The 23,514-nt window shown below is 38.6% G+C and overlaps 1 protein-coding gene across 1 annotated transcript in view; it reads left to right on the top strand.

Annotated features, from left to right (window-relative positions):
- HECA (hdc homolog, cell cycle regulator) overlaps nucleotides 1–22,217 on the top strand; it is a 31,638-nt gene extending 9,421 nt beyond the window's left edge. The window contains exons 2-4 of the mRNA XM_045011513.1: nucleotides 8,338–9,378; nucleotides 12,468–12,622; nucleotides 17,957–22,217. Of these exons, the coding sequence (XP_044867448.1) occupies nucleotides 8,338–9,378; nucleotides 12,468–12,622; nucleotides 17,957–18,121 (1,361 nt within the window). The 3' untranslated portion in view covers nucleotides 18,122–22,217. The remainder of the gene's footprint in view (nucleotides 1–8,337; nucleotides 9,379–12,467; nucleotides 12,623–17,956) is intronic.
- The last annotated feature ends 1,297 nt before the right edge of the window (nucleotides 22,218–23,514 follow it).

Here is a 23,514-nt window from a genome sequence, read left to right on the forward strand (position 1 = left end):
TTACAGTTGGTTTAATTTCAATAGATTTTTAATGATGTCAGTCCTTGAGAAGGAGGATTGTAATTGAAAGGTAAATTCAAAACTTGTTTAAATGAAATTAAACCATACACTTAAGTGTATGGTTTAATTTCATTTAAATCGCCCTGATTTATGTAGACTCAATGGTGGAAAGGGAACACAAAAACAAACAATCAAAGTTTTGAAGAGACTGCTAATGTTTATAGTAGTACAGCTCTCCTAACTCCAGCTTTTCTGCTTGAGCAAACTGTCTATTTAAAAATAGCTTGGAGCACTAAAATCGAAACTTGAATTGTTTGTCAGGAAACGCAAATATGTGGTTCCTGTATCAATAATTGATGAGCATTGGATGTGTGTATATGAAATAATCATTACATGTACTTAAACATTAGTACATGTGCACATATTTTGTTGTACTATACATAGTAATGTTGACTTTACATAGAAAATATAAATAATGTAGGAGGAATCGCTGATGCTATTGGAACTGTGTTTGATTTTCCTTATTTCTGTGCAGTTGCAATCTAAAACCTTAGAATTTCACTCATGTAGTCTTGTATTTAATTTTTTTTAAACCAACTACTCTACTTGCAAAGAGACAGTATTATAGTGAATAGGCATTAATATACACAGTAAAGTAAGACTACAGCTTCATAAAACAAAAATAAAATAAGCACATAAGTGACAAGGAAGAAGTTATGGAAAAGTTTAATCTGTTCCTGGTTTATCCTAGATTGTTGGCTGAGGAGGCACAGTATGAAGGAAAATAGTCTAGTCACAATCCTTCTGGCATACATTGGTTGCATACAGATCCATAGCATCCTCTATAAGCATTTCACTGTTGATTCAAGAGGAAAACTCAACTGGACTATCACTGAAAATGTCACTTCAGATATACCTTTTCTTATAACCAATTACTTTTTGCCTTTTATATCTTAAACCAGTGGCTCTCAACCTTTTCAGACTAATGAACCCCCTTCAGGAGTCTGATTTGTCTTGCGTAACCCCAAATTTAACCTCACTTAAAAATGACTTACTTGCAAAATCACACATAAAAATCCAAGTGTCATAGCACACTATTACTTGAAAAATTGCTTTTTCATTTTTACCTTCTAATTATAAAATAAAACAATTGGAATATAAATATTGTATTTACATTGGTGCATAGTATATAGAGCAGTATAAACAAGTCATTTTCGGTATGAAATTTTAGTTTATATTGACTTCACTAGTGCTTTTTATGTAGCCTATTGTAAAATTAGGCAAATATCTAGATGAGTTGATGTACCCCCTGGAAGACCTCTGCGTACCCCCAAGGGTACACATACCCCTGGTTGAGAACCACTGGCTTAAACATTGTTTTACTTCTTACAAGCCATGTGTTGTAAGAGTAACAAGACAGTACAAAAACCCACACCAAGAACATAATGTGTAACATTTCTCAAAGCAGGAAATGGAAGATAAATGCCATCAGTAAGCAAACCAAGGGAATAGGAATGTTTATGCATTTTAGTTTATAAATATCTGTATGTACCCATCTCGTGCATATCATCATTGTTTGGGACCAAGTTTAAGTTACTTCCTCTGGTATTAAAATTCTAAGCTTAATCGATAAGTTACAAGATGACCATGATTTAGGATGGTAAGGCCCTAGTTATGTCGTGATCAAGTTTTATTTGATCCTGTCTCATATTTAGTTGAAATTGTAATATAATATAATTTGATTTTTGTGATAGAAGATCTTCACTCAAATTGAAGACTGTCCCAGATAACTCAGTAATGAGGTGAATGAGATGATGATTTGAGTGTGTGGTGGTATTGCACTTCCTGGCAAGACATCCCTTCTGTCTAAATCTTTCTGGACCTAACTGGTTTGGTGACCATTCTCCCAAGCCACTGTACTCTATGGCGGGTGTGGAGTACATGGGAGCATATATGGCGTCCAAATGTCAAAATTTACAGTGGCCTGTACCCATTAGGCATCTAGACCAAGGGGTTCCTTTCAAATATGTCATTAAATATTTTGAGTGATGTGAGGGAGTTGGGAGCAGAAGAAGGTGGACTCAGTCTGTATTTTTTTTTAGATTTCTATAATGCATCCAATTATGTGTTTTTCTGCTTACATACATTCAGCTGCTGTGGGCCTGAGTCAACACAGTACTTCAATTTTACACTATTAGCGTAGAAGAGGACCAGATCCAATATCTGCACAGAACACAGTGAAGACATTTCTTAAAAGGAAAGTCTCACCCAATCCATTATAAGAGAGGGACAGCAATTGGAGGGATAAAGGGATGAGAGGTGTAGTGTTGTTTTGTCTTAGAATGCAGATCAGTTATTTCAGTATGTTGCTATTCAGATACATACCCACATGTATGTTCATCTAGATAATACACTTGTTGGATTCTTAGGCCCCATTCTGTAATTAGCTGAGTGTAGACAGGGCCTTTGTCCCATATGGAGCCCCACTGATGTCTCTCATTACTACATGATCAGTCTCCGGAGCCACCCATTCTGCAATTGTACCTTTGTGCCCGCGTGGATTTGAAGTCAATGGAGCTCTAAACAGGCAGCATTGGCATCTTCAAGGCAAATAATTTATTGTGCCTTGGAATAATATACCATTTTCATCCATAACTTTGTATCTTTACATTTTAAATTTGGCAAAGGACGATTCAGATTAAGGACCATGCGTATGCCACTCTTGAATCCTAGAAACAGTACCATTTGAGACATGTGCAGAAAAAGTATCTGAACTGTTTTTTTGTTTCTTTTAATTATCTCTTGGAAAACACAGTTACTTTCATATTCCTACAAGTGAAAAGATTTTTCTTCCTCTTTCCAGAAAGGCTGCTCTGAGGAAAAACCTGAGAAATTTAAGAACCCATTATCTTCCCTTTTTAAGCTATTTTGGCCATCTGTAAGCCATTGAAAAAAAAATGCAGGTTTAGAATGAAAGTCTCTCTTTGGCTATAAACTGTAGAATTGCTAGCATAGTGCATTTATAAATATTTTTATCAGTGAGGCTTTAGCCTTCTGAGAAATATTCACAAAAGTTATTTTTTTATTAACGGGAAGCAAAAGGGATTGACAATTTAAGGATCTTTAAAATATCTTAATTTTCAGATTGTCACTTGTTTTACAGTTCTTTAATAAGCACTTTGCTAGATGCATTGTGGTACTTTGCTTCTGTGTACAGCATTTATAGGAGGGGCAGTGGCTCTTCATACTTTTTAACTTGGTAGTAGGTCTTGGTAAAGGTATGTCTACACTGCACACTCCTTTTGGTGGTGTGTAGGGTACACACCCTCTCAGCATGGGCATAAATAGCAGTGTAGACGATGAGGCACTGCTTAGGCAAGTAAAGACACTCAACCCTATTGGTATCTCAATTAGCAGTAGAGAGGTTTTTTTACATTTAGTATTTGACATTGGTGTGACCACTGCTGGAATACTTTGTCCAGTTCTAGTGTACACAATTGGAGAAGTATGTTAATAAATTGGAGAGGGTTCAGAGACGAGCTGTGAGAATGATTAAAGGATTATAAAACATGCCTTGTGGTGGAAGACTCAAGTTGCTCAGTCTGTTTAGCTTCACAAGGAGAAGGTTAAGGAGTGACTTGATTACAGTGTGTAAGTATCTACTTGGGGAACAAATATTTGATAATAGGCAGAAGAAGGCATAACATGATCCAGTGCCTGGAAGCTGAAGCTAAACAAATTCAGACTGGAAATAATGTGTAGTTCTTAAAAGTGAGAGTAATTAACCATTGGAGCAATTTATCAAGCGTCATGGTGTATTCTCCATCACTGTCAATTTCTAAATCAGGATTGGATGTTTTTCTGAAAGATCTGCTCTAGGAATTATATTGGGGAAGTTCTATGGCCTATGCTATCCAGGAGGTCAGACTTGATAATCACAATGATCCCTTCTGGCCTTGAAGTTTATGGATTCACTCTTATCCTGACATTCTTGAGAACAATATTCCCCCATTCTGGGGCCTCATTAGTCATAATCCAACTCCCAAAAGAGAGGCCTTTTCACCCACTGTTAGGTTGGGGACTCTCTAACCTCTTTTTGGAACTATGCAACTCAAGTTCTGGCTTCCCATACCCAAAGACTCACCCATTTAGTTCAGGATCTCTCCACAGCCCTCCTGAAACTGAGTCCTGGTAGAATCCTCCTCCTCAGGGCTCTGCCTGACTCTAGTTTGCTTGGAGCCTCCTTTGAGAGCCACCCTTTGCAGTCATCTGACCACACCCTTGACCCTTCTCAGATGGATTAATTACCCCAAACACCTGTCTTGGCTGAGTAGGAGAGAGAGGAGCCTTGCCATGTCCACTGTACAATGCTAAGACATCCAGTACGTTCTACAGAAAAACTACAGAAAACACATTTCACAGTTCTGATATTTCTAAGGTGGGGGGAAGGGAACAAAACCAAACCCCTTTCAAAGCACTTTATCCATCATGAAACAGCGCAAAAGAAAAAAAAAGGGGGGGGGGCAAGCTCAATTTAAGAAAAAAAAAATTCCTCCCACTCCTTTGCAATTGCCTTTAAAATATCCACTAGATGTAACAACCAAGATTACAAACAACAACAAAAAATGACTATCGATGCCCTCTGTGCAAAGCATGGGCTGTTTTTTTTTTATTTCTAGCATTTATTTTATTAATCCCATTTTTGTTTGCATGCTGCTGAGGCACGAGTCTTGTCCAAATGGTTATGGATAGTTTATTTTTGTGTTTGTTTGGCATTCAGCAAACTGAACTGTAGTATGTGTTAAGAGGGTGGGACAAAGGAAGTGTTTTTTCAGCGTTACTTATGATAAAGACAGTTAAAAAAATTAACAACAAGGAACAGGTTTAATGCTTGTGCTCTGTTCCAAAGAGTGTTCTAATAAAAAATAACATTGGAGAACTCTGAACATAAAATTAAAACAATCATTAAATTATAGGCCATCTCAGTTGTATTTGTGTACACAAATATTAGAGAATATTTAAACTTTTTAGGGGGGTATTGGACTTTTGGTTTCTTTCCATCAGAAATGGTATAAAAGACTGACTGCAAAGTAGATGAATGCTGGAGGATGTGTAAATGAGAGATTTTCACAGTAGTACTTTTTAAAAAATCTTTTTCAGCATTGGGTTTATGATGATGTGCCTTTGATGGTTTAAGTTTAATTAGCTCCTTTGAGATAAATTGCATATTATTGCCTAATATGCTATAATCCAAAGATACACTTTTTCAAATCTTAAATATCATAAAATTATTGCTACTTGCTAGAGCCAAAGAAAAAACCCTGCACAAGCATTACTAATGTGGCATGATGTCTGTTGAATTGAAGGGGGCAGTATCAAATGAGTAGCTGGGTTGGGAAACTCAGTTTTTTGTTATCTTAGCCAAAGTTAGTATACTGAGTAATACACGTGAGCAGCTTGAAGAGAAGTTTTAATAGCCATGGTAACCAACAAATAATAATAATTGAAGACTAGAAATATGAAACCTAACAAAACCTCACCATAATTTCTGTGAGCTTAGATAACTAGTAGGAAAAGAGGCCTGGTATTAGTTAGATGAGCTTCCTAAATGGTGCCAGAGGGATACCATAGCTGTCTTCTGACACTCTTCATCCAGCTTGTTTACTTGTGTTCTTTTCCTCTCTGCCTCTGATTTGTTTACATAGTGTGTATTCTGAAATGGAATGCATGCTCTTCACACTTTGAGAGAAAAAGTATCCACATCTCGGAAACCGCCGCTATCATGGACACCATTGTTGGCATTAGGAACAGAGAGAAAAATGACCGAATAAATGATTATGGAGACTCGATTGACCTCTTACACTAAGAGATAGGTCTCTTCAGAGGAGAGTTGAGGCACATTGGTGGAGCAGCATTGGTAGATTTTTTCCATGCTGTCTGTATGTGTGCTTTGGATAAAAAGGCCTCTAGAGCTTTCAGTTCTTTACCTTTCATGAATTTGCTAAAGGTTCTATGGCTTTTATTATCCTTTTAACAGAACATAATAGGAAAGGGCAACAATACTACTAGAATGTTGAAGATTTGATTGTCTTAAAATGAACTGCATATGTCTATGCATGGCCACTGTATAAAATTATGGAAAGTTTCTTAAAGTGGAGATGGCTGTTAAATAAAAGTAACATATTTTAAATAGTATTAGCATAGTGTTTTTAGTGATGGCTCTAAGCAGCTGAAGCTGAGCTTTTTCCAAATCGTTTCTGAATATGCTGAACAGCACAGGTCCCAGTAGAGATCCTTAAGGAACCCTGCTATTTACTGCTGTCCATTGTGAAAACTGTCCATTTATTCCTACCCTTGTTTCCTATCTTTTAACCAGTTACTGATCCATGAGAGGACCTTCCCTGTTGTCCCTGCTTACTTTGCTAAAGAGCCTTTGGTGAGGGACCTTGTCAAAGGCTTCTGAAAATCTCGGTACACTATATCAATTGTGTCCCCTTGATGTTCCTTATTCCATCAAGTTTCTGCAAGGCCTATTATATCAATATCCTCATTTAATGCCAGGTACTCTAGGTCACCCATCTTAGTATTTAGACTCCTAGTATTGTATATAAGCATTTGTACATTTGGTCAATATTCAGTGGCTTGCTTTCATGTGTTATACTTAAATGGGACTCTTTTACATTTGACTGTTCCTCACTAGCTCCTACCTGTACTTTACCAAGTTCTTTCCTACCCTCTTTACTAGGATATTGAGTCTCCCTTTAATATATTCATCAGTTGGGGTTGGTCCTGCTTTGAGCAGGGGGTTGGACTAGATGATCTTCCGAGGTCTCTTCCAACCCTAATCTTCTGTGATTCTATGATTCCTGAGGGATGTCTCCACCTGAACTGTGGGCTCCTCCGCAGCTGTTGGCTTTCCTCCAGCTTGGGATGAAATTCCCTCCCCACTAGGCCTGCCTACTTCTGATATAATTCTGCTGCAGAGTCCAGGAGTTCTAGCAGCTCTCCTGCTGTGCCTTCTGCTCCTGACTTGTGCACTCTTTTGCACATTGCACTCTGGGCCACCTTTGACCACAGAAGCCCTGAAGAAGGGTGGTATTATTTGAACACAGTAGTACCTGCCTGATCTGCTAAAATTCTGAATGACTTCTGGGAAGTGAGGTGAAGGAAGGAAGTGCAGGGTACGAAAAATTCTGGGAGGTGAAAGAATATCCTCAATATTGGGTTCAATACCTGAAAATTTTGATGCTTATCAAAGTCAAATCTCCTAAAGTTTGACCAAGGTGAACTATACTGCAAAAATCCTTTGTGTATTAGAAATTGGGGGGGGGGGGAAGAGTTTTCATATTCAGCAACCCAGAAAGCAGCAGCAGAACCACTTCTAGCCGTTCTCATCTTCAGTTACAAGTTCAAAAGCCAGCCAAACGATTTCTCCATATGTTACAACAGACATTTAGATTAGGGAAAAAATACATAAACCATAAAAAGTCAAACACATGTACAGAAGCAGATACTTTCATATGACAGGGAAATTCAAATGGACTGTTCTTGCTCCAGAACATAGCAAAGGCTGCTAGTTGAGCTGGTTTGAGATTCACATAAGGGTAAATCATACCTTGACTCAGTGGTTTCCAAAAACCTTCAGTGTGGCTGAACTGATTTAGTGGGGTGGAGGGCAGTGGCGGGGAAGGGGAAGGAAGCAGGCTGCCTGCAGGAAGCTCATGCAGGAGTGGTGGCTCTGCCAGAGGTCCCTGCGTCCTAGCATGGCCGAAGAGGGGTAAGGTGAATATGCAGCTCTGGCAGACAAACCCAGTCAAGGAGGCAGCTGCATCGGCCACGGAGACTACTCTAGGCTTGAGGGTGTAGTCATGGCCATGGACAGACTCAGAGAGAAGGACTTTTGCCTTTTGGCTCTTAGTGAGCACCCTGCATAGACCCCTCATATACTTGCTCTGTATAGGCTTTAGGACTTGACCCACATGCAACACTAGAAACAACAAAAGAAAAACTATTAATACCCAAAGGCATACTAAGGCCCCAGTCTTGCAAAGGCTTAATATGTGTCACTTTACATGCCTGAATACTGCCACTTAGTGGGACCATTCATGAACGTAAAGTGACAAAAGTGTTTAAGTCTCTGTAGTATGAGAGCCTAATGTAGCAGTTTTTTCTTATCTTGGTTATGTTGCAAAAGTCTTTCAGTTTGTAAAACCATGACAGTAAATCAATAATTGTGGTGGATTCCTTTATACACCTGATCAGGCAAACCTAAAATAAGTATTTCAAATAAATTGCATTCAGCGTAAGGTACTAATGTCTCTGTTTTATGTCCCACAGAAGCACCTTGTGCTACTCCACTGATCTGTAGCTTTGGAAGGCCTGTTGATCTAGAAAAAGATGACTACCAGAAGGTTGTATGCAACAATGAACATTGTCCCTACAGCACCTGGATGCACCTTCAATGTTTTTATGAGTGGGAAAGCAGCATTCTTGTTCAGTTTAACTGCATTGGCAGAGCAAGGAGTTGGAATGAAAAGCAGTGTCGTCAAAACATGTGGACAAAAAAGGGATATGATCTTGCTTTTCGCTTTTGCTCCTGCCGATGTGGGCAGGGTCACTTAAAGAAAGACACAGACTGGTACCAAGTGAAGCGAATGCAGGATGAGAAGAAGAAAAAGTCGGTGTTAGAGAAGAGCACAGGCAGGTCCATGGCAGAATCTGTGGAAGATGCTAAAAAGTGCAGACCTGTCAACAAGCCACAAAAAGGTTTAAATCATGATATCCAGCGAAGGCATTCGATGGACAGGCAGAACTCTCAAGAGAAAGGCATAGTTAGTGGGAGCTATGCAGTTCGTTCTCCCTGTGGCTCTCCTGGCCAGTCCCCTCCTACAGGCTACTCTATTCTTGCCCCTGCACATTTTAGTGGCCCTCGTTCGTCACGATATTTAGGAGAATTTTTAAAGAATGCCATTCACTTAGAACCTCATAAAAAGAACATGACTGGTGGTGGCATGTTCAGGAATGCCCATTTTGATTATGGGCCGTCTGGATTGCAAATGCATAGATCAGGACATTTTGATGCCCCTGTGCAATTTTTAAGAAGGCTTGACCTATCTGAGCTACTTACTCATATACCCAGGCATAAACTGAATACTTTCCATGTGCGGATGGAAGATGATGCCCAAGTGGGTCAAGGGGAGGACCTACGGAAATTTATTCTTGCAGCACTTAGTGCCAGCCACAGGAATGTTGTAAACTGTGCGCTGTGCCACAGGGCACTGCCCGTATTTGAACAATTTCCGCTAGTGGATGGAACCCTGTTTCTTAGTCCATCGAGACATGATGAAATTGAATATGATGTTCCCTGTCACCTTCAAGGTACAGGTTGTCTTGTCAGTTGTGTTGGGTCTCTTTAAAATGATTGAACTGCTTTTTGTGCATTTCATTTTAGATTTGCATCCCCATGCAGCAAGTGCTTTTGTAAAACCTAAATTCATTTCTAGCTTATCATTGGGTCAAATCTGAAGTAATCAAACTTGGTATAAGTATGCTAATTAAAAAGGGATTTGTTGTATAGGTTGGGAGGTGTAAACATTGATGTACCTTGCTATTAATTCTACAACTAAGGGACTTTCCTTCAAGGTTCCAGGTACAGCATATAATGGTTTTCCTGCCAGTCTGTGTTGCACTGCACATGCATTGCCTTATTTGCTGAGAGTCTTACAGTAAGTCATGCATTGTCTCAAAATTAAATTTCCTGTTGCAGCCTAAATTAGGGGCTGAAATTAGACATCTACCAGAGGAGCCTGTCATGCCACTTTGTGGCTGGATAGCTTGCTGGGGGCCAGTTTGATTTAAATAAAATCCCAACAACCAGTAAGTTACTTTGTGGTGAAAAAGAGGGTGATGGGCTAACATAATATACAGGACTAAGAAGGCTATGCCTTGCTACCTCTAACTGGACACACACACACACAGGCGATCTATGAGATTGACCAAAGAAGAGGGGCAACAATCTGTGCAAGACAAGTGTCTATAGAATTATTACAACTTTGGTTGACACAGCAGGGATTACTTTGAGAGTTTAATGGAAAAAGCAAGAAAGTGGGAGTGAGACAACCCCGTAAAGCAAGTATTTTTAAGATGCATTTTTTCCTGTGCATTAAATTTGTTATATTCCATGCATGGTCATAGTACCCATTATATGAGCTTACTTGATTTAACAAACACTGGTATAAATATTACATTGCACTAAGTCACTAAGCTCTGTCCATGCTAACAGTATTGTTTCCATAATACCTAATGTACTTCAAAGGGAAAAAAGTGACAGACAAAGAGCAAATGATCTAAGATAAATATGTAGCATAAACAGAATGTAGTGATATGGGGCAAGAGTGTTTGTTCCTTTTTTGGAGGAGACGTGCATAATGTGCTCATGGTTTTGCCAAATTTAATCAATACTTTTGCAACAATTGAAATGTCACATGTCAATTTAACACTTGCGAAAAATAATCTGAAACTCTTTTTAACATGACTATTACTTATGTGTATTTAATTGCTTTCTAACTTTCAGTAGATTTATATACACCTGTGGAAATACTAGATCCAAGGAGACTGCCTAAATTGTTGAAGTTTACTTTCCTTTGTCTTAAATAGAGTGATTTGTTACAAGAAGATTAAATGTAATCTTCTTAGTGCACATTTTAACACATAAAGTTAAACTGTGAGTCTCTGTTCCAGGGCACTGTTTCCCTCCTGAGTTAAATCATTTCTTTATTTCAGTGAGTGATTTAGCCATCAAGCCATTTAACTAGGAATCTCAAAATTAATGGTGGAGAAGATGAAATACTTCTGTGTGTGCAGAAGCTATGAATACTGTAAAGTACATTTAAAGTTGTCTTCTATAAAAAAGTTATTAATCTTGGTACACAGTAAAAGATTTCTAATGCATGGAATTATGTCAAAGATTACATTTCCAGATAGTCACTTGAACAACATTCTTGATGTATTTGTACACTAGGAGCATTGTAAGGCAGGGTCTGAGTAATAAAACTCACATAATAAACTATTTTTTGAAGATTGTAGAATTTAGCTTTAAAACTCGTACATTTTTCACAGACTGGGAACACTTTTTTACCAGTTTATAGTTACAGGAGTGCAAAAATAATTGGAAGCTTTATCTGTTTTGTCAAATGGCTTTACGTTCCACTCCATTTCTCTAAAAGGTTTGCATTAAAAAAAAAAAAAAAGAAAACGTTTAAAATCTCTGATATAGACTAATTGTACTTGTTGGCTTCCAGACACTTTGTATATTTTGAGATTTTTTTCCAAAGCAGCTGCTAGATTCATGAATTCATTACTTTGATTAAGAAATTGTACATTCAAGACGTTGATTCATAAGAGCATAGTCTGTTTCCTGAAAAGCACAAAATCACAACACACAACTCGTTTGTAGATGGTATTTGTAGTTTAATATTAGATCATAACTTTCTTGCATACCTGTAATGTAAAATATAGGATGATGGTTTTTTTATTATAGTATGTATGTACATAGTTAAATAGCCAATCCTCAGTTCAATAACACGGGATGAGCCCAGATCAAAATACTGGATCCCCAAAACTTGTGTGAAGCTTTTTATACTCTCATCTGAATTTTGTATCTTGGGGTAAGTCTCTACTGATAAGTCAGTTTATGTTTTTATAAAATAAATAATCAGTCTTGAAGTCTGAACTGTCTGACAGCTATGGAAGTCAGTGTAATTTATCCAACTCTTGACAATTCACCCCTGCATAGGGAGTCCGTGATTAAATATGAGAGGGAGAGGGAGTTATGTTAACACTTCACACTGGAATTGAAAGTGTCTAATATACTACATGGTATTTTAAAGTTTGTATTGAGATCTGAAAAAGTAATTTGCATTAAAGCATCATTTGCTCATGCCTTAAAGTGTACTGCCAAGCAAAACTCAGAGTTGCAGTTTTGCTCTTTTCTGCTTTTTTATGGTTTCTCACATTAGGAATGACACGTCCTTATTTCCTTCTCTTTGCTGGAAGATCTTGGCAAGATATTTGGCAGACTTGAATATAATTGTCAGACCAGACTGGCAAGTGAGCTGCAGCTCTTCCTCCTTGTGGTGGGAATTGAGAGTGGATGAATTATTGGAGCTGGAGATTCAGGTTGGTGTGACACCACTTTCCAGGTCCTCATAGTATTTTGCCAAAGTCCTCCAGCAAAGAGAATACTGAGGATCTGACATCCCTTTTTTTTTTTTTTTTTAAAGTGGGACCTTTTTGCCCCTTTAGAAAACATTTTGGGCCAGTCTATAAAGTAGCATTATGTACTTTGTCATTCTCCTTCTTAAAAATTATTATTTGTATAATGACAAAATGGCACATTACAGGAAATGTCTGCTTAAACCTTTTGTATAATGCCTCCTTTCCTTAAGAAATGTGTTTCCTGTCCACAGGAAGACTTATGCACCTCTATGCTGTTTGTGTCGACTGCTTAGAAGGAGTTCACAAAATTATCTGCATTAAGTGCAAGTCCCGATGGGATGGAAGCTGGCATCAACTGGGAACCATGTATACCTATGATATTCTAGCAGCCTCTCCCTGTTGTCAGGTTAGTATTTTGCATAATAAGGTGAGGCTCCAACAAAGCAGAAGTCTTTGTCTATTTTCCCTCCTTCCTCTAGCCCTCCTGAAATCCCCTAGTTTAAGACCATAAACCAGCATCACATAGTGAAGGCCAAACTAGATGATCTTATGGTCATAGAATCATAGAATAGAATCATAGAATCTCAGGGTTGGAAGGGACCTCAGGAGGTCATCTAGTCCCACCCCCTGCTCAAAGCAGGACCAAACCCAACTAAATCATCCCACCCAGGGCTTTGTCAAGCCTGACCTTAAAAACCTCTAAGGAAGGAGATTCCACTACCTCCCTAGGTAACCCATTCCAGTTCTTCACCACCCTACTAGTGAAAAAGTTTTTCCTAATATCCAACCTAAACCTCCCCCTCTGCAACTTGAGACCATTACTCCTTGTTCTGTCATCTTCTACCACTGAGAACAGTCTAGATCCATCCTCTTTGGAACCCCCTTTCAGGTAGTTGAAAGCAGCTATCAAATCCCTCCTCATTCTTCTCTTCTGCAGACTAAACAATCCCAGTTCCCTCAGCCTCTCCTCATAAGTCATGTGCTCCAGCCCCCTAATCATTTTTGTTGCCCTCCGCTGGACTCTCTCCAATTTATCCACATCCTTCTTGTAGTGTGGGGCCCAAAACTGGACACAGTACTCCAAATGAGGCCTCACCAGTGCTGAGTAGAGGGGAATGATCACATCCCTTGATCTGCTGGAAATGCCCCTACTTATACAACCCAAAATGCCATTAGCCTTCTTGGCAACAAGGGCACACTGTTGACTCATATTCAGCTTTTCGTCCACCGTAACCCCTAGGTCCTTTTCTGCAGAACTGCTGCCCAGCCATTCGGTCCCTAGTCTGTAGCAGTGCATGGGATTCTTCCATCCTAAGTGCAGGACTCTGCACTTGTCCTTGTTGAACCTCATCATATTTCTTTTGGCCCAATCCTCTAATTTGTCTAGGTCCCTCTGTATCCTATCCCTACCCTCCAGCGTATCAACCACTCCTCCCAGTTTAGTGTCATCTGCAAACTTGCTAAGGGTGCAGTCCACACCATCCTCCAGATCGTTAATGAAGATATTGAATAAAACCGGCCCCAGCACCGACCCTTGGGGCACTCCACTTGATACCGGCTGCCAACTAGACATGGAACCATTGATCACTACCCGTTGAGCCCGACCATCTAGCCAGTTTTCTATCCACCTTACCGTCCATTCATCCAGCCCATACTTCTTTAACTTGCTGGCAAGAATACTGGTCCCCTTCTTGTCTTAAAATCTATGAAATTATAATGTGCAGGGGTCTGCAGAAACAGGAGGTTAAAAAAAATTAGACACAAACTAATGTAAACCATTGGTGGAGGGGATAGAACTAAGATACATTTTAAAATAATTTAAAATGCATTAAACCTTGATGCTTAGATTGGATAATCACAACAAAGTATCTCATGCACATCAAGCTTTTGCATCACAATTCATTTTGGGATTATAGTAATGTAGTAGCAAATCTGCAGTTACAGTTAAAATAGCACTTTTAGTCAAGGCCTGGTCAGTTGTTTGAACTATGGCTGTTTTATCAAGGGGTAGTCCTGGGAAAAGGCAAAAGTAATGGAAACACTTAGAGGTTTTCTGTGCTCAAAGAATTCCCCTTTCTCTTTAATCTTCAGTATGAGAGTAGTGATGTTATCCTGCAAATCTTCACATTTGAAAGAAACTTGGGTTTAACTTGACTGTAGTCCAGTTTGTACCTTAGGCCTTGGCTACACTTGCAAATTTGCAGCGCTGCAGCAGGGTGTGAAAACACACCCTCTCCAGTGCTGCAAATTGCGGCGCTGCAAAGCGCCAGTGTGGTCAAAGCCCCAGCGTTGGGAGCGCAGCTCCCAGCGCTGTATGTTATTCCCCACAGGGAGGTGGAGTACGGACAGCACTCTCTCCCAGCGCTGGCGCTTAGACTACGCTTAGCGCTTCAAAGCGCTGCCGCGGCAGCGCTTTGAAGTGCAAGTGTAGCCAAAGCCTTAGATGGAGAAAATCTCATGTAAGGGACAGAATGCTCAGAATCTTGCTGTGTGAAGGTGCAGTTGCTGGAGATTAATGGCTGGTTAAGTGATTAGATGGATTGGAGATGCTCAACACCTTGCAGCAGTGGGCAATAGTTCATAAAATGTTAATTTCTGGAGTAACACTCAAATGATGATCCACTAGAGGTATAAGTGATACTCCATTGATTAATTATAGGAGTCACACTAAGCAAGTGCTAGGGGAATGATTGGATTAGTCTGTACTGCAAACAGGAAAAAAAAACAAAACAGATTGAGTCAGTTCAATAAGTAGCCGTATTGTATTTAGATAGTCTATAAGGTGCCACAGGACTCTTTGCTGCTTTTACAGATCCAGACTAACACGGCTACCCCTCTGATACTAACAGACGTTTTGGAGCATGAGCTTTCGTGGGTGAATACCCACTTCGTCGGATGCATGCACGAAAGCTCATGCTCCAAAACGTCTGTTAGTCTATAAGGTGCCACAGGACTCTTTGCTGTATTTAGATACATTCCTCACAAGTGGGGATACACCTTCATTCATTGTTTACTCAGTTACCTTTCTTTCCTGGGCAATGTCTTTATCAAGTTTTGCTTATCTCTGTAGGGGGATGGGGACTGTCCTTGCCCTGGAGACCTTGCAATCAAAGAAACTTTGTCAGAATGCAAATGTTCACTAGCTCTCCTTACTAATGTGTATAGTTTAAAATTAAAAATAAACAATGGTAGGTGATAAGAAGGAGTAGCTGCTGCTGTAGAAGATGAGTAAACATCAAACTCTGTAGTTAATTGGCTTCTACAGTAGTATCTACAATGAAGAGTGTTACCTCAGTTTTGTGCACTTCTTAAATTGTGAGCTTCTCTTTAAATAGGAAGGTTTTTTTAAGTGCAGTATTGACATTTTGATCTTGCAAAAATCAGGCAATTTAGATTGTTTCGCACTTTCATCTTAATTCTTGTTCCTTATGTGTGTATATTACAAGAGTCTTAGTTATATGATCAGTGGGCAGTGTGAAAGTATTTGGTAAGCAATTCAATATAATAGAATATGAAATTATTAGTTTTCAGTCACCTAAATTATTAGATATGTTCATTTTTGCTACTGCACCTACAGGTGTGTTGCATGACCATGTAACAGAAGACCCTGTTGTAAAGCATGTGTGCAAAGGGGCAGAGTTAAGATATATTATGTAAACTAAATCTGAATTGCCTTACTACTTTTCAGTTAAAATAATTTATTTGGTACCTTATTCCAAAAAATCTCAGAGCACAACAGTGATGGAAAAAGTGAAATTTTGGCCAAGGAGATTTATTGCAAATGCATGTTCCATCAAAGAATGCTTTGGAATCTTTAGCTTCCAAGCAGATCAGACACTGGCTTTTAATGCCCTCTCAACCTCAGTTGTACATAAGTGAATTGTTTTTTTGCAAGCAAAAAACATCGACGATCTTTTATTGAAGATCATTACTGTTCTTTTGAATTGTGGTTTATGTTCAGAAGCACCCATTAGGCTGTCATGCTAAGGCTTTTGCAGCTCAGACCCTGCCTCCATACTTATTAGCCCTTTTTTCCTCCTACCCTCCTTCATGGACTCGATTCTCTGCTTATCTTCTTTCCTCCCACTCTTGAGTCTGTCTTTTGCACATTGCCTGCTGTGCTTGCAACAGTTTGCTGTTTTATTTTTGTCAAGTGGCCTGCATTTTTGTTGACTCCTCAAGGCAAGGTTCTGTCTAATTGGAATTTGTAAAATACTTTGTATACTATATTGCTGTACTATAGTAATATGTAGCTCTTACATAGGTTGTCAATGTTTAAATATATTTTTAAAATATTATGCATGATGTAATACCATGTCATGATGCTGAAATACCATAACCTGTAAATCTGTTAATCCATAAAGATTAAAATCCTGATACGCAGCATAGTCAGATTATGTTTGAATATAAGAAGTCTAAACAGCATCACAATAATAGATTTTAACCATGTAGATTAAGAATTGTATTGCACAGATTTAAAAATTCCTTTTCTTTTTTACTTCAGCTTTTAAATTTACAAATTATGGCACATAACAGCGATAATGGTGTGAAGGATTTGAGTTTTATTTTAGGGATTAATAAACACAAAACCAACATATGTTCTTATAAATTTGGATTCTGCATGGATGACCAGTCAGAACTGAATTCCTCTCAGTATTAGGAGTCAAAGGTAGCACTATATTTCATTTTCATATGGGAAAAAAACCTCACGATTTGTCCTAATGTCTCAAGTGTGAATTCAGAAGTTCATTAATAACATCCATACAGGTAAATATGTGCAAACTTATAATGTTCTTTTTGTAGATTTTCTAGAATGTTAATTTACAAAAACTCAATTAGCAGAACTTGCTTATTCCTATACTTTAGCTTATATATCCTAACTATAGCTGCTGTATGAAGTGGCAAAGAGTCCTGTGGCACCTTATAGAGTAACAGACATATTGGAGCATAAGCTTTCATGGGTGAAGATCCACTTCGTCAGCCGCATGTGTGAAGTGGGAAATCCACCACCATCTATAGAACTTACTAGCACAGACTGCTTAGGTGGAATGCCCTGCTAGATGGTCTCTGACCAAATGAGTCATAATGCTATATTATCTGAAAATTTTCTTGCTTCTGTCATTGCTGTGCTGTACTTAGTCTAAACATGCTGGCTCACTAAAGAGTTAAGGTAAATACATCATGCCTCAACAGTTCTCCCCGGCACCTCTGCTCCCAACTGAAATGCACACAGGGTAAAATTTTCAAAAGTGACTAAATAATTCAGGCACCTCAGTCACTTTTGAAAATGGAACGTAGGCACTCTTGTTAATTTTACCCTTAAATTAGTCCACCAAAAATCTGGAAAGTCATGTGATAATGCCAGCCTGATGAAAAAACTTGCTTGGAAGGAGGAGTTGAAGCAACATTTGAAGCCTTATCTTAGGAGACAGGTTGCCATCAGCATGACAGATGAGTTACCTATTTGATTATCACTTAGGGCTCAATATTGCAAGGGGTTTCAGTGGGAGTTGAGGCTGTTCAGTACTTTTGCCAAATCACCTGAAGGCATTCCAGTTAAGGAAGTTGCCATTCCAGTTAAGAAGTGGCCCTTGCCATCAAATCTCATAAGCTATACTTTCTTAATCAAGCCTGTCCTTAGGAAAGAGGAATGGACTGTGTGAGACAAATTCTCTTTTTCTGTGGCAAGGGTGGAAGCAAATTGGAATGTTTCAAGGTGTTTCTGTCTACTTTTTGACAGGCTCGACTGAACTGTAAGCACTGTGGAAAGCCAGTAATAGATGTACGGATTGGGATGCAGTATTTCTCTGAATACAGCAACGTCCAGCAGTGCCCGCACTGTGGAAATCTAGACTACCACTTTGTGAAGCCATTCTCTTCATTTAAAGTTCTGGAGGCTTATTGACGAAAGCTTTGCTTTAGTAATAGCTATTTTATGGGTATTACTACTTTATTAGACACCTTTTTATAGGATCCATTCTGTGACAAAATTAATTTCTTTTCTAACTGAAAGAGCAGCTTCTTTGTGTGTCTATGTACATATAATATTAATATGTATATATGTGTTACTAAGACCTGGTCCTCCTGACAAGATTTCAGCAAAGGGTGGAGGCAAGCCAACTAATGCCAAGAGTGGGGAAATTTCAGCTTAAATGGTTTGGTTTTAATTTTTGTATCATCACAGAAGAGCTTAAAGGGATGGAAAGTTTTTTAGAAAACAGGATGAGCCCCATTTGGAAATGGAAGATTTTGTGGGCCCACCACCCTTAGGGCTTGGTGAGAGGGGAAATCTTCATGAAGGACCCAATCTTGTTACCACTGAATTCTTTAGGATCTTTATCATTGACTTCAATGGGAGCAGGATTAGACCTAAAAAAATCTTAAATTATATTAGCTGGTCTGCTTTCAGATTCCCAGAATTGGGTAAATGAAAATATTGTGACGAGTGAATGTAAATCTGTGCCAGAAAATGTTACCTTAAAACATACTTTTTTGGCATGCTGTCTTCCTGCAGTATATGTTTGATATGAGTTACCCTCACTGACAGATTGTATGGAGATAGTACTGTTTCCACCAGTGTTGTAATTTTAGCAGTCAGGTCAATTGTTTATACAAAAACAAGCTTGATTTTAATACACTTTATTTAAAGTTATTTGCTTTGCAAATATTTTTAGAACTTTGTTGTGATGCACCGAAGGAACATAAAGGAAGACATGGTCCATTGCAAACCAGTTATGAAGGGGTGTGTGTGTGTGTGTGTGTGTGTGTGTGTGTGTACACATGTATGGTGGGGTTGGAACTTTAGACAGCATGCCTGAGGCTGGTATGACTGACTTCTAAAGAGGATCTTGAAAAATAGGATCTGAGATGAGTCAGATCTGTGAGCACTGTGAGGTCTTTGTGCCATATTAGTATGAGAGTGCATCATGACTTTATTTCAAACAAAATTTAGTACATTTGCTGTAATAGCCACTGCACCTTAGTCTTTCAATAATATGTAAATCCAGATATTGTCCAATTGATTCTGAGGACTTGGAAATGATGTTTATTTTTAAAAAGTTGAGTGTAATTCCTCTTTACATTCCCACATGTAATAAACTATACCAGATAATGAATTGGTATCAGAGGGGTTGTCTCCATAGAGTTTGCCAATGTTCTCTTTCTTTGTTTCCCTATTTTTCTTCTGTGCAAGAATTTAAAAATAAAAAGTCTATTACTTGACTCCTCAAGATCAATCTAAGTTTTCTTTGTACCACATTCATCACTATGGTATCTGTTATCACATTAAAAAAACTAACAGTATTTAAGTGGTAAGATACTGTTTATACAACAAAATATGGGTTCCCCAGATTATAATTGTTAATGTTTATTGCAAGTATGAATTTAAAATGGCTTTGAGATTCTGCATGTCCTATAAAAGAATGCAAAACACATGCAACCAAAGTGGGTGAGAAACAAAAGAAAAATGGTGACCTACTGTATTGGCTGTTTTCTACCTGTTTTTTTTTTTTTTTAAATACCATATACCTGGTACTTGAACTTTGTGCCCAGGTTATTTAGTCACTGGTTTTTGTATTCACAAAGCAATTCAAAGCATATTTTTCCTTTCATGAGGCTATGGCTTGGACAACAACACTATAAAGTTTTGTTGGCATAGCTATGTTGGCTAGGAATATGGGGGAGGGAGGAATCACACCCACACCCCCCCACCCCAGCTGACAGCTATGCTGGCAAAACAACCAGTGTAGACGCTATACCAACAGAAGTAGCCTTCAGGGAGGTGGTGTAGCTACGCTGGCAGGATGTCGTCTTTTGTCCTCATGTGCTCCATCTCCAGTAGGGTTCTTTGCTAGCAAGGCTATCACTGATAAAGGCTCTGTAGTGTAGATAAGACCACTATCTTCACGGCAGAGTTTTCTCCTTTCAAGTTAGCCTCACTCGAGTGAGAGAGGCCACTCTGCAAAATATAACTTGAGCTGCAGAAAGGTTGTGTTAGCAGCTGAGGTGTTGTGCTAACTTGAGCTGTAGCCGGAATCCCCTGACAGGCCAGCCAACTTGAGTTAAAACCATTTGAGTTAAGGGTTTGTGGGTGGGTGGGTCTAGAGTTATAATTCAAGTTAACTCTGCAATGAAGACAAGTCCTCAAGACATGTAGACTGTATTTTGATACACAGGAGTCACCTGTGCACTCAATGACTAAGTATTTAGTTATTTTTCAAATGATCTAGCATGTGTGCCTGAAAGCATTATCAAAATCTCTTTTAACTGATTTGTTTGTAAATATAGTCTACTGCACCCATCTTAGTGATCTAAATCATGTTGCAATGATTAAACTGCTTTAAACATAAGGAGAGGAACAGAGGGCACTTGGATTGCTTTATCATTCAATATTTGGGCCTGATTCTTCTCTGCCTTGAGTCTCAGGTGGTCATTTATACCAGTGCAAAGTGGGTATCAAAGAAAATGAGAATGGTAGCATGCTATACCTGCTTTTCACTCACTTTGTCAAGGTGTAAATGACTATGCAAGGGAGTGGAGAATCAGAATCTTGATTTCTTTGGGGCTTTCCTAAATATTCCAGTTAATATACCTTTCATTCAATGGCTTACTTTATATATGACAATCTGTAGTATGAATACAGGCAAAATAGGACTTTGGCCATTTTTTAAAAAGGATAAAGGTATGACAAAGACTACAGTATCTGCAAAGCAGTGCCAAGAACTCAACAAACAGTGTGATGGGATAAAGCATGTTTAAGGTTGTCTTGAAAGAAAGTGTTTAGAGGACGGTAAGTGCAACACTGTCCAAGAAAATAAAACAATGTAAGTCTTGAGAAACTTTTTATTTTGCTATTGAATGCTACTGCTTGAAACAATGCCTATTTTCTTATAAAAATACAACTTTCAGGTAGGTGTTAGCATCACATGGGTAAAAAGTATCCTTATTGAAAGCCAACTGAACTATAAAAATATTCCTCTTACCCTCTCCTGCAAAGTAAATTGTCCCTAATTTGTAGAAAATGCTTTTTGTGCTTCTTGATGATAGTGAGAACTGGATCTCAAGTTACATTACCTAAAGTTGTATGTGCTTAACATACCAACTAAGACCTCAGTCTTGCAATCTAATCTGTACAGGCAGACCCTTTTTCCCCATGCAGACTTCAGCTGGGCTCTGCACATGTGCAAGGATCCAATTACAGGGTTGGGACCCAGTGGTGGCTTTTAAAATACACATTAAGAATTAAACTGGAAACTTAAATTGATTTGCTTTGCATCTTGGTGAGGGGTGGAAAATGTCTTGAGCTTTTAAATGTTTCAACTAGGAAACAATTGTCTAGTTTAAAAAATTGGTTGCTTGGAGTGTCTGGCTCAAGTCCTCCTCCCTGTCCCCCTTTCCCTCCCCTGTGGTCTGCTTAAAGTGATCCATGTGAAACATGCATTCATAAGCCATAATACAGTCCATTGAATTTTGGGCGTTCATTCTGCTCACTCTATACCCATGTTACTTCTGTGCGTAGTGAGGACATGTACTCTTTATATCTACAATCTCCGAATGAACTTTCCAAAGGAGATGCTTGCATTGAGAGAGATTTTACATTGCATATATGCAAATTATTTTTTCCATCAATAGGACTTCTAAAACCAGATTTTGGTACATGTAATTAACAAAACAGATAATTTTACATACTAAAATGTATGATATCTTCCAACATGAACTGGGTGAAATTCTTGTTCTGTCTGCTGCTACAAAGCCATTTTAAAAAATCAAGTACTTTGTACCATATTGAGCTAAAAATACAGAATTTGCATTTATTTGTCTAGTAGTAATTAGTCTATAAAAATGAATTTCTAAGGTGCTTTAGTTGGAGGAATAAGTAAATTTCAGTAAATGTATTCTGACGAGAGGGAGACATTTAACCCTGTTTCTTTAGTTTTATACTGCTCACTTTACTGTATCAGGTAACCATGGACAAATACATTGTGATATCACCAATAAAACCATTAAAAAAACAACAACTTGTCAGTAAAGGTTTCTTGTAGAGACATTTTTAGAATGCACTTTTGCAGAGGGAAGAGTATGTACATAGCAAATAAATGTTGATGACATTAAAATAATTGATTATTATATTGTTTGCGTGTGGTGTTACAGGATTTTTTTGTTGCATTTTCTCTGTATTAAAAAAAGAAATAAATTCCAGAAAGCTAACTGTGTGGGGTTTTGTTTTTTTTAATGGTTTAAATTAAAGTTCATTGTGGAGTGCATTTTGGTCCGTTTAGGGAATAATTTAAACTAGCTTTCTCAAAACCTGTTATCACTGGACAGTCACTTTTCAGGAATGAGTAGTGGTGGGGAAGCTCTGAGGTATTCAAGGACATGGTGACTTTAATTTTTTGTGACAATATCAATCACTGCATAGTGACTAGAAAGGTAGGTCTATTAAGTGGGACAGGAGGGCATGGAGAAAAGGGGATACATCTCATTGGAAAAGTGGGAGGTGCTATTCATAGATCAGCTCCCTGGAACCTAATGCTACAGCATAGCAAAGCCCCTATGTGCTGTATATACTATTCCATTTACAAGTGAGAATAAATAGCATGCAGCCTACTAAAGCCTTATTTGTTCCTCCATATGTTGATAGAACTGCCTCTCTGGTGTCTGTCAGGGAAATAGGAGAATCCTGCCCTGCATTGCCATCCAGAAAGGGTTCTCCACACTGGGACTGAGCACTTTATCTCTGAAATCATGTTGGGAAGAAGGTATCTTCTTGGTCCCCACATCAGGTTGGTTGCCTCCTGGCCCAAAATGCAGGCAAGTTATACATAAGCATTTTAGCAGAGGTTTCTGTAATGAGAATTTTCCACCATTGTATGCAACAAATAGGAATTTCAGAATGGAGAGAGGCCTAAAACACTCCAAGTGAGTGGGGTATCTGAAATGAGTCAGGTTGCTACAGAAGAGAACAAGGCCCTGGGGGGCTTACAGAAGATAGGACAAGGAAGGTCAGAAGGGAAGATAGGCACATGACCCCTCTGGGGCTAACATAACCTATTGGCTCAGATGGATGTGGTGAGAATCTGAAACAAGAGAGACTAGTGAGCCAGCAGTAAAATTGTCCAGTCTTAAATTTGGAGGCAGATGTTGCACATGGGTTTGATAGCCAGATTACTGAGGCGATGGATACTGAGGTGGTACAATGATAAGAACCCTGTACATCATCTACCTCCTGAGTAAGGAAAGATGTACCTGTACAATGGACTGATGTATTGAGTATTTTTTTAAAGGCATACAACAATAATG

Source organism: Mauremys mutica, chromosome 3 (genome assembly GCF_020497125.1).
Source record: "Mauremys mutica isolate MM-2020 ecotype Southern chromosome 3, ASM2049712v1, whole genome shotgun sequence".
NCBI classification, from domain to species: Eukaryota; Metazoa; Chordata; order Testudines; family Geoemydidae; genus Mauremys; species Mauremys mutica.